At 42.1% G+C, this 15827-nt stretch overlaps 1 protein-coding gene across 1 annotated transcript; it reads left to right on the forward strand.

Moving 5' to 3' along the window:
- The first annotated feature begins 336 nt into the window (after positions 1-336).
- Positions 337-15422, forward strand: ANAPC5 (anaphase promoting complex subunit 5). Its single transcript, XM_055710052.1, has 17 exons — positions 337-625; positions 717-796; positions 2031-2140; positions 2539-2734; positions 3932-3998; positions 5746-5847; positions 6986-7176; positions 8119-8200; positions 8948-9037; positions 9985-10166; positions 10644-10779; positions 11028-11102; positions 11883-12004; positions 13155-13262; positions 13784-13931; positions 14527-14689; positions 15090-15422. The coding sequence occupies exons 1-17, from the start codon at positions 422-424 to the stop codon at positions 15302-15304; spliced, it is 2271 nt and encodes a 756-aa protein (XP_055566027.1). The 5' UTR covers positions 337-421; the 3' UTR covers positions 15305-15422.
- Positions 15423-15827: the final 405 nt, after the last annotated feature.

Raw genomic sequence — 15827 nt, forward strand, 5'->3', positions numbered from 1 at the left:
CTGTCCTCACCGGTACACGTGGGGCCGAGTCACCTGGGATGGCACTGGTGGCCATCAGGCCTTCCTCGAGGCCCACAAAGGGTCGCGGGGACCTCGTGGGGTCACAGTTCGGGTGCTGGCCCTGCCGACCCCACAGGCCGCGGCGGGAGCGGCGTGCAGCCCCATACCAAAGGGCAAGGCGTGATCCACCACCAGGCCGGGGGTGATAACGTGCCGCCGCCCTCCCGCTTCCAGCCCCCGGAACCTTTTCTCCGCGGGACGTCTGCCCCGGGCTCGGTGCGCCAGCCGGCCCCGCAGCGGCGGCGCACAGCTCCACCTCTGATTGGCCGCGGCGCGGCCCGCGTGGTGGCGGTGGTGATTGGTCGGCGGTCGAGGCGGGTCTCCCGGGCGGCGGGCGGCTCGGCCGCGGCCTGCCGCCGCCATGGCGAGCGTGCATGAGAGCCTCTACTTCAACCCCATGATGACCAACGGCGTGGTGCATGCCAACGTCTTCGGCATCAAGGACTGGGTCACCCCCTACAAGATGGCGCTGCTGGTGCTTCTGAGCGAGCTGGGCCGCGCCGGCGCGCAGCTCGGCCTGCTGGAACGGCGGCGGCTCAACCGGCTGCTGCTGCCGCTGCTGCAGGTCCGGGCCTGGCCCTGAGGCGGGGGGGGAGGGCGATGCCGAGGAGCCGCTTGCGTGGTGACCTGCCGCGACTTGTCGCTCTCCTCCCCAGGGCCCTGACATGCCGCTGTCGCGACTGCGCAAGGCCATCGAGGAGTCCTGCCCGCACCTGGCCAGTTCCGTGCACATCAGGTGGGCTCCGGGGCCGCCCTCGGAAACCCCTTAAACCGGGTGCCTGCGATCGGGGTGTCGGGTCGGGGGTGGGGGGCAGCTGAGGGCCCCCGCGGCGGAGGGAGGCACGAAGTTGCAGTGAGCCAGGCTTCCCTGCTGCTGGAGGCGAAGAAACTGCAGTCCCTTCCCGCTGGTGGCTTCTGTATTCTGCGTCAGAAACATGAGAACACCGCCGCTACAACCCGTTTTTCAGTGAAAGATGATGAAGCCGTTAAGTGCATGCTCTGTGTTATCTATATCTACTCTCAGTTCTATTAAGTGCTCTGAGATGTGTTAAATGTATAGTTTAAAAAGTCAGGCTTTTGGAGTAAAAATGTATTTCTACAGTTTTCTTAGTTCTAAAGTTCTAAAAGGCACACAAACGGAACATCAAAGCTGTCTGTTTTAAAGTTGCTGTGATACAGGGGGTCTGTGTAATAAGTAACTAAGGGTAATTTGCTGATCAAATGGGGTTTTAACAAAAGGAATGATCTTGCTGCAACAGATTTGAGAACATTCTGTCTGGCGAGAAAAGATTTAACCATGAGGTTGCAAGATGTACTTTCTCAAGGCAAATGTTAAACCGTAATCTCATGTTACTATGACAACTTTTGTCTTTGTTTAGACCTTAGTGTAAAAATAGATTAGTTTTGTAATATACAGCTTCTTGCTACGGGACTGAGAGCATAACTGTTTGCTTAAACTGGTCTTGAAGCTGAGGATAAAAGGGCTGTGTTACTTGTCGGAATTTGCGAGCCTGGATGGAGCTGCGACTCCCCGGCCACCCAGCGTGCTGTTTTTGCTTTCCTGCCTTAATAAATACTTAGTGAATTTATTTTGGACTCTAGTTATTTCAATTCAACTATAACAATCTGTTTCGATATTAGCTTACTCGCTAAACAGCAACAGTTTTAAAAATCAGTCTATATTGGGTTCCTAATTGCTTTGTTAAAAGAACAACAATCTTTTCTAATTGTTTCCTTTATTAAAAGAGCTGTTTAAAAAGGAAAAAACCCCACCCAAACTTGATTATTATTTGTCTCAATATTTGATATGCTTTGATTTGGCTCATGAATATAAAAACCTTCTGGGCCTAATGAATTAGCTACGGCTTGTTTCTGTTTGTTTTTACTCATATATACCTGAAATAGAAAAAAAAATAGTTTGATGCGTATTATTAATATCCTAAAAAAAGTGGTTTTCTTTCCCTGTTTAGGCTGAAACTTATGGCAGAAGGAGAACTGAAAGACATGGAGCAATTTTTTGATGACCTTTCAGATTCATTTACAGGGACAGAGCCAGAAGTTCATAAAACAAGTGTAGTAGGTAACTAATTGTTATTCATAAGCTATATTTGGTGTGATGTCTGTCATTGGTGTAATTCATTCAGCTTTTGTTTTTCTTTTTGGAGAGTTGTAAAGATTACATAGCATGATTTTTGACTTACTCAGATGTTTCATATTAACTAATAACTTTGCATATTGTGTAGTTCTTCCTGATCTTAATTTTTTTTTCTGTGATCCAATAGTCCATGAGATTTGCCACTAAATTAATACCAGATTTACACTCCATGAAGTTGAGTTTTATGAATTGGTAGGCTGAGATGAGACAATAAAGGGAAATTAAATAATGCAATTTAAGCTTCAGGTTATTATGATTTCTAGTCTCCTCTCTGAAACAGCAGCCTTACAGACAGTTGTTGTAACAGATGTTTTCATTTGCAGGTCTGTTTCTGCGCCATATGATCTTGGCATACAATAAGCTTTCCTTTAGTCAGGTCTATAAACTTTACACTGCACTTCAGCAGTACTTTCAAAACGATGAGAAGAAAAATGGAATTGATGAGAATGATATGGAACTGACAAATACAGAGGAACTGGAGGGGAAAATGGAGAAAGAAGAACTTGATGTACCTTTAAGGTGATATATTAATATTAAAGTCTTTCCCACTTAAGAGAATTGGTCTTATTTTAGATTACGTCTGTACACATCAGAGTAAACTTAAGCTTTTTCCAGCCCAATGTGCTATTCCTGTTAAACCTTCCAAACTCCACGAATGCTCATCTAGGCCCTGAGCGTGTCCTGTCATTAACTTCAGCTGCGGTGTAGAGACGTAGTGTACTATAATTTCGTGTATTTTTTTAAAACCTCACGCACCCTGGCAGAGCTGGGTGGCCTCTCCGTTTCCTTGGTGCCACCATGTGGTAACACTTGTAAATTGTAAGGGTTCTGCTCAGTGTCTCCTGGAAGATGGCAGTACCATTCTCACGCTCACGGAAGGAATCACAGGCTAAAGGCCAGTTTCCTTCTGCACAGCCCACTGCTGAACGACTTCTCTGGGTGTGCTAAAGCTGTTGGCGAGGTCACTTTAGCTTCCACCAAGGAAAGATTGCCCGCTAAGAAAAAGTTAAGCTTGATGGTTTTGGTTTCTCTTTTCACCCTTCTCCAAATAAAAGAACTCGTGTCTTTTTTTATGTAAAAATGAGAAGCGAATATTGAGACTTTTCACCTGCTAAAGGAGTGCTCCACTAAGAATAATCCTAAAAGCATTTTGTGTATCTATATATTTAAAATGTACTTTCTAAACTGTCTTTATATAAACTTGTGTGTGTGCATGCTTTGCTATGGCATGAGTCAGTTCACAGCTTTTGGAGTCTGGCTGTGTGCTATAGTCTTTCCGTGGAATAAATTTCTATCTGCTCTTGCAGAACAGCTGTTTTCTGGAGTGATGTATGTGGCCAAAGTGCCAGTTCATTTCACTGTGACTATCTTCAGAAGAAAGGAAAAACTGAGCAAAGCCATTTGATTATGTCAACCCCAAATCTTCTGTCTGCAGTTTTCCTCTGGGTTTTCACGTGTATTTAGTGTAACATTCATATTGACTGATCTCTGCAGGTTGAAGATTACAACCAAACTGTATGAAATCATTCGGATTGCTAACTTCGAAGTAGTAGATTTTATTCTTCATTTAGAGTTTTCTCCTTCTAGTTTCCTTTCATGCTTTGAGCAATAATATCTCTTAAAAATTTATAAAGCAAAAGTGTGGTGTCTGATAAAATGTCTTTCCTTGTATTCTGTTTTATTACCCTTGTTTCTAACCAGAGTGCTTCTTATCAGGGAAGAAGAGATATCTTGCAGTGGGCCTCTTTCCCAGAAACAAGCAGAGTATTTTCTTTCTCAGCAGGTATGTTAATTCTGAATAAAGTTGAGTAAATGGACCATAACATGAATTTCACTTTCAGTTTTATCCGCAGTGATAGGCGTGATGTTTTCTTAGATCTGCTGAAGATTTGTTGATACCTTGCATGTAGTTTCTCAGTATGAGCTCTTGGGGCTAGAAGTGTTTTATCTAGACATGTACACCACATGATGGTATTTGATTCAGAGAAAGTCGCTTCTGTTCTGACTACTCACCTCAGATTTGATGTCTGTGAAATGTGCAGTTTTGTTGATTATTCCAGCTGGTAAATACAAAATGGGGCAGAAATACACACGAGCACAAATGTCAGTAAACGCACTGCGTGCTTATAATGGCTTGCTAAAAAAATAAAATATGTATAATGCGTGATGTTTCATAAACATTTCAAAAGTAACTTTTCAGTGCCATAGGTTCCTTACTCTTAGGGGTTGTTGAATCCAGTAGTCTGATCATGGCTAGGCTCCTGCAGCTCCGTGACCCTGGGTGCAATCAGCGTTGAGGCTGAGCATGCTGTCTGTTATCCTGTTCCCCTCTGGCTGATGAGGATGAAGGTCCACTAGCATGAAATATATGCACACGTACGCTCTCACGTGAGCTGCTCTCTCTCTTGATTCCACCAGTAACTAGGCTGATATGCTCAGTTTCTAGTTACTGTCAAGTAACTAGCCCCTGGATTGTCTTGTCTCTAGTTGCCTCCAGCAGAAAGATGTGACACATGTGAGACACTTACAAGTGCATCTCTCAGTTGACCCAGTGGCCCCACAGTCTCTCTCCATCCGTTGACTTGGGACCTCCTGGTTGCCCTGAACTTCATCCAGTTGTCTCGTTCAGAGAAATGTACCAGGCCCAGTCCTATGGCTGTTTCAATACTTGGCTCTCAAGCTGCTTATCCTGCTCTCTGCCTAGTCCAGCCTCATGCTCGCCCACAGCCACACATACCCTCTCTCCAGCGCAGAGCTGTGCTCCCCCCTGCAGTCGCTAGCATGACAGGCACGTGGACCTCAGTGATCTAGCTCCAGCTGCTGGCACTTCAACCTCCATAAACGTGTGCATGGAGAGTAGGGGAGCCCTTATACAGGAGCAGAGTTAGAAATGGGTTTGAACGAGAAGACAAGACAGACCGCAGTGGTCTGACGCAACATATGGATTTTAACTGCGCTGATGTTATACTGTGTGTTTTAGCTGGTGTGATTTAGGTAGAGGATCTGTTACTGGTGTGTATAAATTTTTTTCCCCTCCTAATTAGAATATGGTGGAGGAATTGGGATGTTCCGGAGGGTTCTGAATTTTGAAGTCTATTATTCAGTAATACTTATTCTAGTAACTAGATCATTGTAATGTTTTATGAATTGATCTACTTGCCGAAGCAAACTATGAATTTACTTTTATTTCGTTTCCCGATTTCTTTATTTTTTTTTTTTTAGAAGATACTGGTAATTCCAGTGAGCAATCCGTTGTGGTAGTTCTTCAAAGAGAAACTTGAACAGAATTTTTTAAGTACCTTGAAAAGAGTCCTTTGAATAAGCTTTTATTTTACATGGTCTCTCTGATCTCTGGAAAGTGAATGCTATAATGTAGCATAGAACAGAACTGCCACTGCAGAGCTACAAAGTCTTCTTTAATATTCTTTCCAAGCAGATAACAAACTGACAAGTATGTATCAAAATACATTTGTAACCCTCCAGACTGAGTTACTTAGTATCTTACTTTTAATTTTCAACTTTTATTCCAGGCTTCTTTATTAAAGAATGATGAAACAAAGGCTCTTACTCCAGCATCTTTACAAAAGGAATTGAACAATTTGTTAAAATTTAATCCAGACTTTGCTGAAGCAGTAAGTATCTGTTTCTTCATCCAAAATCGTTGTAAGGGGATTTCTTATCTCTAGGATGGGATTATTTGGGAGTAATTTATTCTATATTGAAATATAAGCCAATGATAAGAATGTGAGCAAGTTGCATGTAAATGCTTAGTAATTGAGACTGAAACTCCTTAAGGTACAGAAACCTTAATTAAGCTAAGTACTTCACCACATGTCTAGCTTTATGCACAGATATAATCCTCTTAATTTTGGTGAGACTATGTGAGTGCATTCTTGTTGAACTAAATCTAAAACTTACTTCTTTTTACATCTTTCCCTAAAAAATTTCAGGCCTCATACTCCCATAGTTTAAAAATCAGTAATAAGTGCAATATCTGTTGATTTTGCTTGCCTTACTTCTGGTGCTTAATAGCAATTTATACTGAAAACAATAGACAACTCCCGTGGAGAGTTGTTTCCAGACCTGTGCTGAGAACATTTGCTTTGTCCCTTGACAACTTATTCTTGAGCAAGTTCCATGAGTTCCCAGTGAACTCTTTCCTGCTGTATTTTCTAACTCTTCCTCCCAGTAGCCCTGGCTTGAGGCAGACAGGGTTTTCCTTGCTCCCATTTGGAGACATATCCTTGAAAGGGCTGCCATAGCAGGGGGTGGACTTCACAACTCCAGAAGTCCCCTCCAGTATTCTGTTTGGCTGACATAAAGGGTTGTGCTGCCCAGGTCTCACTGGAAGAAGAAAATACATAGTTTTACTATCTCCCTTCTATCTGTATGGCATTTGGATGCAGTGCTTGTGCTTCTGAGTATCTCCCTGGGTGCAGATGCAGTCCGTTCCCCATTCCCTTAGCACATAAATACAGGGATTCTGCTTATGTGGATATCTCAGGCTGGGTGGGATAATTCTGATGGCCAGATCTTGGCCTATGGGACATTTGGAAGATCCTGTTAGGGAAAACAATCAGTTTTATCCGAGACTTACAGAATTTCTGCACAGGTAGTATCAGTATTGCTGCAACTTCTGATCAAGCGCTTTCCTGGCCATGCAGTATTTGACAGTTGCACTTGTTGGGCAACCTTTACATAGTAATTATAAACAAAATCTGTGTTTTAATAGTTCTGTATAGTTAAAGCTGATTTTGCTTCAATTTTTAGCATTATTTAAGCTACTTAAACAGTCTCAGAGTGCAAGATGTCTTCAGTTCAACACACAGCCTCCTTCATTATTTTGACCGTTTAATTCTCACTGGAGCAGAAAGCAAAAGCAACGGGGATGAAGGTTACGGTCGGAGTTTGAGATACGCTGCTCTGAACCTAGCTGCACTGCACTGTCGGTTTGGCCATTAGTAAGTTAATATATTGTGACACACAACTAAAATTCATCTTAGGGCACCTCGTAAATGCTGATAGGTAGACCTTTTGTTAATTCTGAAAATCTGTTCAGGAGAAGAAAGGACTTTGTCTAATTTAATAATGGCTGTAGTTGGGTTGGAATTTTCTTGGAATCTTGATTTGTTTTGGTTTGGTTTTATTTTGACATTTATTTAGTTTCCATAATAACTGAGCTATCTACAGTAGGGTAAGAGTTGACTTTGTCTGTGCCCAGTTGCAACTGTTTCCTAGGTACTTAAGTTTTCAACTGCTACATTTCTGTGACCTCAGAAAGGTCAGTGGATGCAAATGCCTTGTTTCAGCTATGTTCTCAAGAAAGTGTGGTTGGTTTTCTGTTAACATGCAAATCAGCATATTGTTGATGATCTGAAAAGAGAATAATAATAATAATAATAAAAAAGCTATCTGAGCTTTTTTAATTGGAAAATGCCATAGGGGTGGGTGTTACTCTGTCAATAAAGCTGGCTTACCCTTCTCCATCTATGATTTGCGTTTATTGACTGCTGCCTGGATGCATCATGTAAAAGGCCTGGAGATGGGAAGGCTATTTGCAAAACTGAGAGCAGCAACATTTTCTACACAGGCAGCTGCTTAATGTTGCCCCCGTTCAAACAAGAACTTGGCACATTGGCACAGACAGGGTTTGAAAGCCTGCTTAGGGGTTACAGTTGCATTTTTGTATTGGCTTGCAGAGGCTGTCTGGCTTATTATCCTCAAGGCTAGGATAGATTGCTGAAGTGCTAGGAAGAAAGTACAGGCTTTCTTAGCAGCCTATTATGTCAGTTGTCTTCCCAGTGCAATGTGCATAATTTAGATCAATATTCCTCTGTATTGTAATGCTGTATTTGAAGCACTGTGGGAATACTGATGTGTTCTCCCTTTTTGTTTGCTGATAGCCAACAGGCTGAACTTGCACTTCAGGAAGCCATCCGAATTGCACAGGAGTCTAATGACCATGTTTGCCTGCAGCACTGCCTGGTAAGATAGCTGTGCTGGGGGGAGGTTAAGTCACCTTTGTCTCTGCTATCTGAGCCTTGGCTCAGTGAACTGTTGCAGAACTACTCTTACAGTAGTATCTCATCAAATGCCTCAGTAATTTAAATATGACTGTCTGGCCGGTGGGTCAACAGAGCAAAGAACTGTAGGGAAATCACAGGATGGTGTTGTGGCAATTTAGGATTGCTTTCTTTAACAGGAGGTGTGATCCCAGAGTACTGAGATCGCAGTGCTAAGCTCGAAGTTTAGTCTTACATGTTTTCAAGAGACAAAGTATTTCATAAACTTCTTCCTTATTGTCTGCTGGATTCTCAATGAGTAATCAGCTTTCTTTTGAGCAAACATAAAGGAAGGAGGAGAGACTTAATTTCTCTGTATTTTATTAATTTTATTAATTTTATTAGCATTATTGGTGTAACGAATTGCCATCAATGGTGTCAACTCCTGAGATGCTGCTTCCCACAGTTAACTGTATAATGGGGTTTCTGTGCATTACCCTGAACCTCCGGCGCTGACTGCTGTCAAGCCCGTGTCCCAGCCTAGCTGCACTCTTGATATATTTTGCTGTGCAGCATTTAATATAAGTTTCCTTAGTGTCAGATTAATTCTGAAGAGTGGCTTGTATTTCCAGTGAGTTTTTGTGCATTCTCTGCAAAAAGTAAGAGAAGTTAAAAGTGCTGCAGCCATCACCTGTTTACAGTGAGATTTTTAACTTTTGTTCCTTGCTAGAGCTGGCTGTACATCTTGGAGCAGAAGATATTTGATAGCTGTGTTCTGCTGGAGCACTCTGTCAACAAATCTTTACATTTTGGTTTGCCAGTAAGTCCATTTCATATATCCTTAACCTTACTCTAGGACAAACACGTGTGGCAAGTGGAGCATGCATGGCAGGGTATTGGGTTTTGTGACTGGATCGTTCAAAACTTGTAAGTGAATTTAAACAAATCTGTTTTAACACTCCAAAATCTAGTGATTTCTATGATTTTTATTCTTTACATTAACAAACCAGAGTTCAGGTGCTTTAATGCCAGTGCACTATTGCAAGGCTCACTGGTTTTCCTTCTAACTTGCTCATTTTTCAGGCAGAAGACCTCTCTGTGGCAACTGCCCTGGCCCCGGGCACTGTTTCGACCTTAGGCCTGCAGCACAATCTGCTGGTGCTCAGGGGAGGTTCTTAGGCCTCCGCTTCCGTGAAACTCAGGGCTGATGCCTCTGGCAGGGCTTTGAACACATTTACTTGTACGGCTCGGTCCCGGCTGTGAAATTTTGCAAGGCAGCCCTTCCCTTCGATAGTTTTGTGCCCTGAGTCTGTTGGCTGTCACTGTTTAGTTCTGTCTTCCCAAAGACCTGCAGTCTCTTTAAGAGAATTGCTCTAAAAGGAATGAAGCGGCTGATACTGGGAGATGAGAGCAGGCTTGGCCACTTGGTGGGGAAAGGGAGGGAAGGCTCTGTGTTTTCACAGCTGTTTCATCATTGGAGAAATCCAGGTACAAGTTGTATCATCATCCTCTTCAAGGCTCCTGTGTGGGGGAGTGGAAATTACCTTTCTCATCTAACAAAATGGCATTCATATATGTGTGGGTGTGCATAAGTGGGTATTTAAAGAAATGCCTGGAGCAGTGTTCCTTTGTGCTGAATAACATCGTGTCTTTTTCTTTGGGATTTTTTTCTTGGTTTAGGACTTTTGCTCCGGTGTAATTTGCATGTGTAGTGTACTCTGTTGTCTTTCAATGCTGTCAGTATTTTTTTTTTTCCCTTCTTCCCAGTACCTTGCTTCCCTGGGAATACAGTCCTTGGTTCAGCAAAGAGCTTTTGCAGGAAAGGCTGCCAACAGACTAATGGATGCCTTAAAAGATTCTGATCTGTTGCACTGGAAACACAGCTTGTCAGAGCTTATTGATATTAGTATAGCTCAGAAGACTGCCATTTGGAGATTATACGGCCACAGGTATTTTGTTTCTTTTGAACTCTTAGGTTAGCTCACTGTTCTTGTTAGCACATAATGCATTTTGAGTTATTTATATAGGTGTAACAAGTGACTGTGTCTCTCCAGTGTACTAAAATAAAGCAATCAGACTGATTCATCCAGGCTGAGTGCAATTGTTTCCATTCTCTTGTGTTCCTTTAAAACTCATACTGGAGAAGAGATTGACTTTCCATTTAGTAGGGGCAAAGAAGATGCTAAGTTTTTCCTGTGCCCTCATTCTCAGCATCTCTGTGCTTAGACTGTGAGCAGCTTTCAGCATGTCGTGCTTGACGTGCCTGCACAGTCCAGAGTTCCTGGATAGCAGTTGTTTTACAAGTTTTCGTTCTCCCACAGGCCCCAGCTTACCAGAAAACGTAGGCTGTTGTCATAAAAAGACAATAGATTAAAAATGGTTGTTTTGTATTGCTTGAAAGTTAAACGATGTTTCTCTTGCACAAGCACTATGGCACTTCAACAAGCCCAAACGTTGCTGAGCATGAACAGTCTGGAGGCCGTGAACGTGGGCGTTCAGCAGAATAACACAGAGTCCTTTGCCGTCGTGTTGTGTCACCTGGCTGAGCTACATGCAGAGCAGGTGAGTTTTATGGTTAGCGGCACAAAATGTCATTTGGCTGGGAGGATGCGTGGGTGTTATTGACAGAGAGCGCGAGACTTGACTCGTGTTTTGTTCTGCCTTTAATGTCTGCGTTGGGGGCGAAGGCAATACAGCATTTTTGCTCAGCAGGTTCTTCCCGTGAAGGTTGTGTTGAAATCAAGGGGAGTGGTGCTTGCCTTGGCGTACACTGATCAGACACTAATCAGAGGGGTGGTTTTGTGTTGCAGGGATACTTTGCAGCTGCTTCTGAAATACTGAAACACCTAGAGGAAAGATTCCCTCCCAACAGTCAGCATGCACAGGTAGAATATTTGTAATTTAGCCTGTAGACTATTATACAGTAAGATCTGAATTCCATTGCATCTGAGTTCTTCCCTCTGTATGCCTTGGGCTACATGTTTGCTAATTTCACTTGGCTCATGGCCTCACCGAAGCTGTACACCATAAACTTTCCTATAAAAGCATGAAAAAGATGCCTCTGCTGTTTTAAGGCTGGTGAGACCTTTCTTTCACCATAGCCTCCTAAGAAAAGGCTGTTTAAATAAAAATGTCATTGACAGAGGAATATAAATCTCCCTCGTGAGCACATACAGGAATTAAATGCTCTGCGTTGATTTGGAGCTTCAAAGTTCTGTTTAATTAGTGCTACTTACTCTGATATATTACAATCCAGAAATAACTGAAATAGGCCAGTTTTTGTGTCACTCTGGGAAACACATGAACACATGAGTCTGTGAGGCAGTATTTACACTGACGTGTCCAAAGTTCTGTTAAATATCGTTTGGTCCTTTTCACTCCAGAACAACTTTACTGTTTCAAAGCATTAGTAATGATTTAAAAGAGCTTTTTTACTTCAAATGCAGTAAAATAGGTGAGCTTTGGTATTGAAACATCAATCAAGACCTGAGCATTTCCGTTGAGGACAGTAATTTAGTAAATTAGTAAATCCAGTAATTGGACAGTGGAGTTAATTGTGTCTAGACATAAATATCCACAGGGGAAATAGAAAGTAAGTTTAACTTAGGATTGGAAAATGAGCAGGCACTGCTTCTAAAACGTGTTCCTGGATGCTCTTTGTCTAGCTTTGGATGCTGTTTGATCAGAAAATACAGTTTGAGAGAGCCATGAATGATGGCAGATACCATATAGCAGATTCTCTCGTAGCAGGAATTACAGCACTGAACAGCATTGAAGGCGTATACAGGTAAGAAATCATTCATCTGCACACACTTGCAGGTGTGGCCCACGAAGATAATGAAAAATTTAGTGGAATGATTGCTGGCAGTCACGTGTGCTTACATGTTCTTCCCTTTCCAGAACTGATTACAGTCCCGTTGTCTAACCTGTGGTGCTTATTCCATTAGTGTATGTCCTGCAGCAATAATTTCTAGTTGTTTTCTCTGGACATTTTAAGAACTGGAATAGCGCTGCTGAAGTTGCTGTTAACTCTAGAGCTGTAGATCTGTTGTGAGAACACAAAATACTTCTTCAAAATCTGCTGTACTGAAACCCAAGCCTAAAGCAGGATTTTATGTCAGGTAGCTAGGGATCTCAGCCTGGTCTGAGCTTCAGTGTCTTCATCTGTGTCCTGGTTTCTGCATCTACAAAATAGAACAATATGATTTTTCTCTCACCTTAATGGGTTCTTGTTTCTAAATGAGAATGACACATTAGAAATAGGTAGGGTTAAAACTTATTTGGTGAGTGTGAGAAACGACTTACTGTTAAAAGCAATTTCTTGTTGATTTTCAATGAGGCAAAACACCTAAAACCACAGCCAACGCCAGCAAGCCGGAAGAACAGTATTCAAGCTGTGGGACCTGATGCTTGTCCTTCTGGAATTGGACTATTTGTGATTTCCCTGGTCTTTAAATATTCTGCTCAGTGTCTGGGTTTGGGGCATTTGTACACATTCCCTGCTGCTGGGTATTTGTTTCTTATTTCCCTGTTCTCGTTCCTTCCCTGTTGCTTCAAATCCATTTATTAGCTCAAGCCAATTTTGGCTACTTTACCTCATATCTGTTTTTCTTACAAATAATTACTTGTGCTTTCTGGCTTGCATGACCTGCCACTTCTGCTGCCTGTTTGGCCTTTGGTTTTGGCAATCCCTGTTTTCTATCTAAAGCTGTTTTATGAGTTTGATCCTTTCTGCCTGTGAGTTGTCCAGTTGGAATCAGAAGTAGCTGGTTTTCCCCCTGCTGGTGTCTATAGAGTGTGTATACTTTGTCAGAATGCCATCCTGGAGTTACAAGAAAGAGGTCACAAAACAGAGACCTATTTTGCTGTGTTCTGAAGAGCAGAATTGTATCTAAAATAAAAATACGATCAGTGATGTTTTCTCTCTACCATGGCAGAAAAGCCATTGTATTGAAAGCCCAAAATCAGATGTCAGAGGCACACAAACTTTTGCAGAAATTGTTGATCCACTGCCAGAAAATCAAGAACACCGAGATGGTGATTAGGTAAGAATGTTTGATTTTCAGAGTATTGAAGCCACTTTGCAGTGATTAGAATCAGCCATTTCCATTTGTCTGTGTTCAGACTTCACTAGTCCTCAGATTACCTACTGTGATCTTGAGATTACAAAATAATTTCATTTATTGATCATGATATGGAGGAATCTGCAAAATATTGTGGAATTGAAACCTAGTCATTTTTAGTATGTAAACTAACAGGTAATAATTAAAGTTCTCTGAAGACCTAGGGAAGAAGGAAACACTGCAACCAAAATAAATAGGAAATAGAAGTGCATGTGTGTAGTTGCACCTTTGTGCTAACCTTTGGAGTAGTTACAGTGTCATTTAATCTTTTGTATGTTGGTGGCATCTCCCCTTGAGGGTGTAATTGAAATTTATTGTATATGCAGCAGTATAATTCATAATAAAATCGATACCGTTATAGATGGAATAATTGTTTGGGAAACAAGTGGACATTTTTCATCAGAAGAAAACCGTTTGTAATTCTTTCCCCCTCTTTTGGTTAGCGTGCTGCTGTCAATAGCAGAGCTCTACTGGAGATCTTCGTGTCATACCATAGCGTTGCCAGTCCTGCTGCAGGCTCTGGCCCTTTCTCGAGAGTACAGCCTGCAGTACTTGGCTTCGGAAACGGTGCTAAACTTGGCTTTCTCCCAGGTATGGCTGATGGGTGTTCACACAGGGCTGCAGGGCAGCATTTATTTTGGGGATCTGGATGCTGGTTTTACTCCTGTGAGATATGAGAACACAGCCTTGTTGGAGTTATTGATTCTGAAGAAGTATAGTCTAAATGTAAAATGTTTTTTGAGGAAGTTAATAAAAGTTGAGTTTCGTGTGTATCACTAAGATGTGTAGTTATTGCATATAATTAAGCAGGCAAGGATAAATTTGCCCCGCCTTAATTTCTTCAGTTATTTTTTCTACTAGCATTTTGGCTTTCTAGTAGCACAGTTTGGCGTGTGTTTGAATTAAAAATAATGCTTGTAATGGAGTTCAGTTATGTTGTTTATTCAGAGCTGGCAGGGCTGTGGTTGTCAGCACTGACTGCAGTGGAGAAGCTGTGCCTAATCATTTCAGAGAGCAGCTCGTTTCTACTTTTTGATTTAAACTAAGATTATGGGTAAACAAATTGTGTCCTTGTCTGTAGTGCATTGCGTTATTAGAAACAGACGTGCCTTACGTAGATTTTCTCTGAAAAAGCTGCTCTTACCAGTGGATTCCAGTATTAGACCAGCAAGTGTTTGTCTTTCAGCTGATCCTTGGCATTCCTGAGCAAGCCCTGAACATCCTGCACATGGCGATAGAACCTGTCTTGGCCCACGGAGCTGTCCTCGACAAAGGCCGTGCCATGTTCTTGGTGGCTAAATGTCAGGTGGCTTCTGCAGCTTCCTACACTCCACAAAAGAAGATTGAAGGTAGCGTGAAGAGTAATTCTCCTCGCTGAAACTGCTCACAGAAGTTGAGAAGTGCTAACCAGCATATATGTTGGTGTCCTGCTATGTGATCACTGTTAAAAAAGTTTAAATGATACAGCAGAACGTGTTACCTAGTTACTGGACAGCAAAATTCATTTGGAATTAGTTATTCAACAGATGCGGTGTCTGTAATGGAATCTTGTGTATCCCCATACTTTCACACCCATATTTTGCAGCAAAGGCTGGATAACAGAAACTGAAAGACCATGTTGCTAAGACACAAATTGTTTTGAAACGCTAAAGAATGTATAATTGGGCTCCTTAGAACTGAGCTATATTGCTTGGAGTTGTTATTATAGTGACGTTATCTGAAATATGACTGTCCCCCTTGTTTCCACAGCTTTGGAATCTGCGATCTTGAATCTAAATGAAGCCAAGACTTACTTTGCCAAAGTGGACAGCAAAGAGCAGCTCAGAGACGTTCTCTACTTCCAAGCCCGGCTGTTCCACACCCTAGGCAAGACCCAGGAAAGGAACAAATGTGCCATGTTCTTCCGTCAGTTGCACCAGGAACTGCCGGCACATGGTGTCCCCTTAATCAATGCCTTCAAGTGATGCATGTAAAGATGAGATTTGTTTGTTTTCCTGTTTCTTTACAAATGTCTTTTTATTATAGTCAGTCATCTGTATTTCAAAATAACTGCCAATAAATCATGGTCTTCTATTGAACAAACTTGCATTTTGTTGTTAATGACTTAAGGGAAAACATAGGTTTCCACCCATTTCACTTTTATTCCATACTTGAAATTAAGAATAAGAATTGAATGGGGAAAAGAAAGACTCTTGACTGCATTATAAACACGCTGAGGGGAGTAGCACAGTCACGATTAAGTAATATCTGTTCTTAGCAGTGACATTTTTCAGAATTGATGCTGGGTTTATGAACACTGGGGAACAAAAAACTAGTGGAAAATGTTGGCGAAAGCTCCTTTGTGCTTGTTTTAAGTGGTATGGGATGGGGAGCCTCATTTAAAATGTGTCCTTGCGTTTAACCTGTCTCCAGTCGCTGTTTACTTTGTAGAAACAGATGGTGCTGGCAGAAGGGGGAAAAAAATGGATTCAGTTGGAGAGGTCTAAT

Source organism: Falco cherrug, chromosome 1, assembly GCF_023634085.1.
Source record: "Falco cherrug isolate bFalChe1 chromosome 1, bFalChe1.pri, whole genome shotgun sequence".
NCBI classification, from domain to species: Eukaryota; Metazoa; Chordata; class Aves; order Falconiformes; family Falconidae; genus Falco; species Falco cherrug.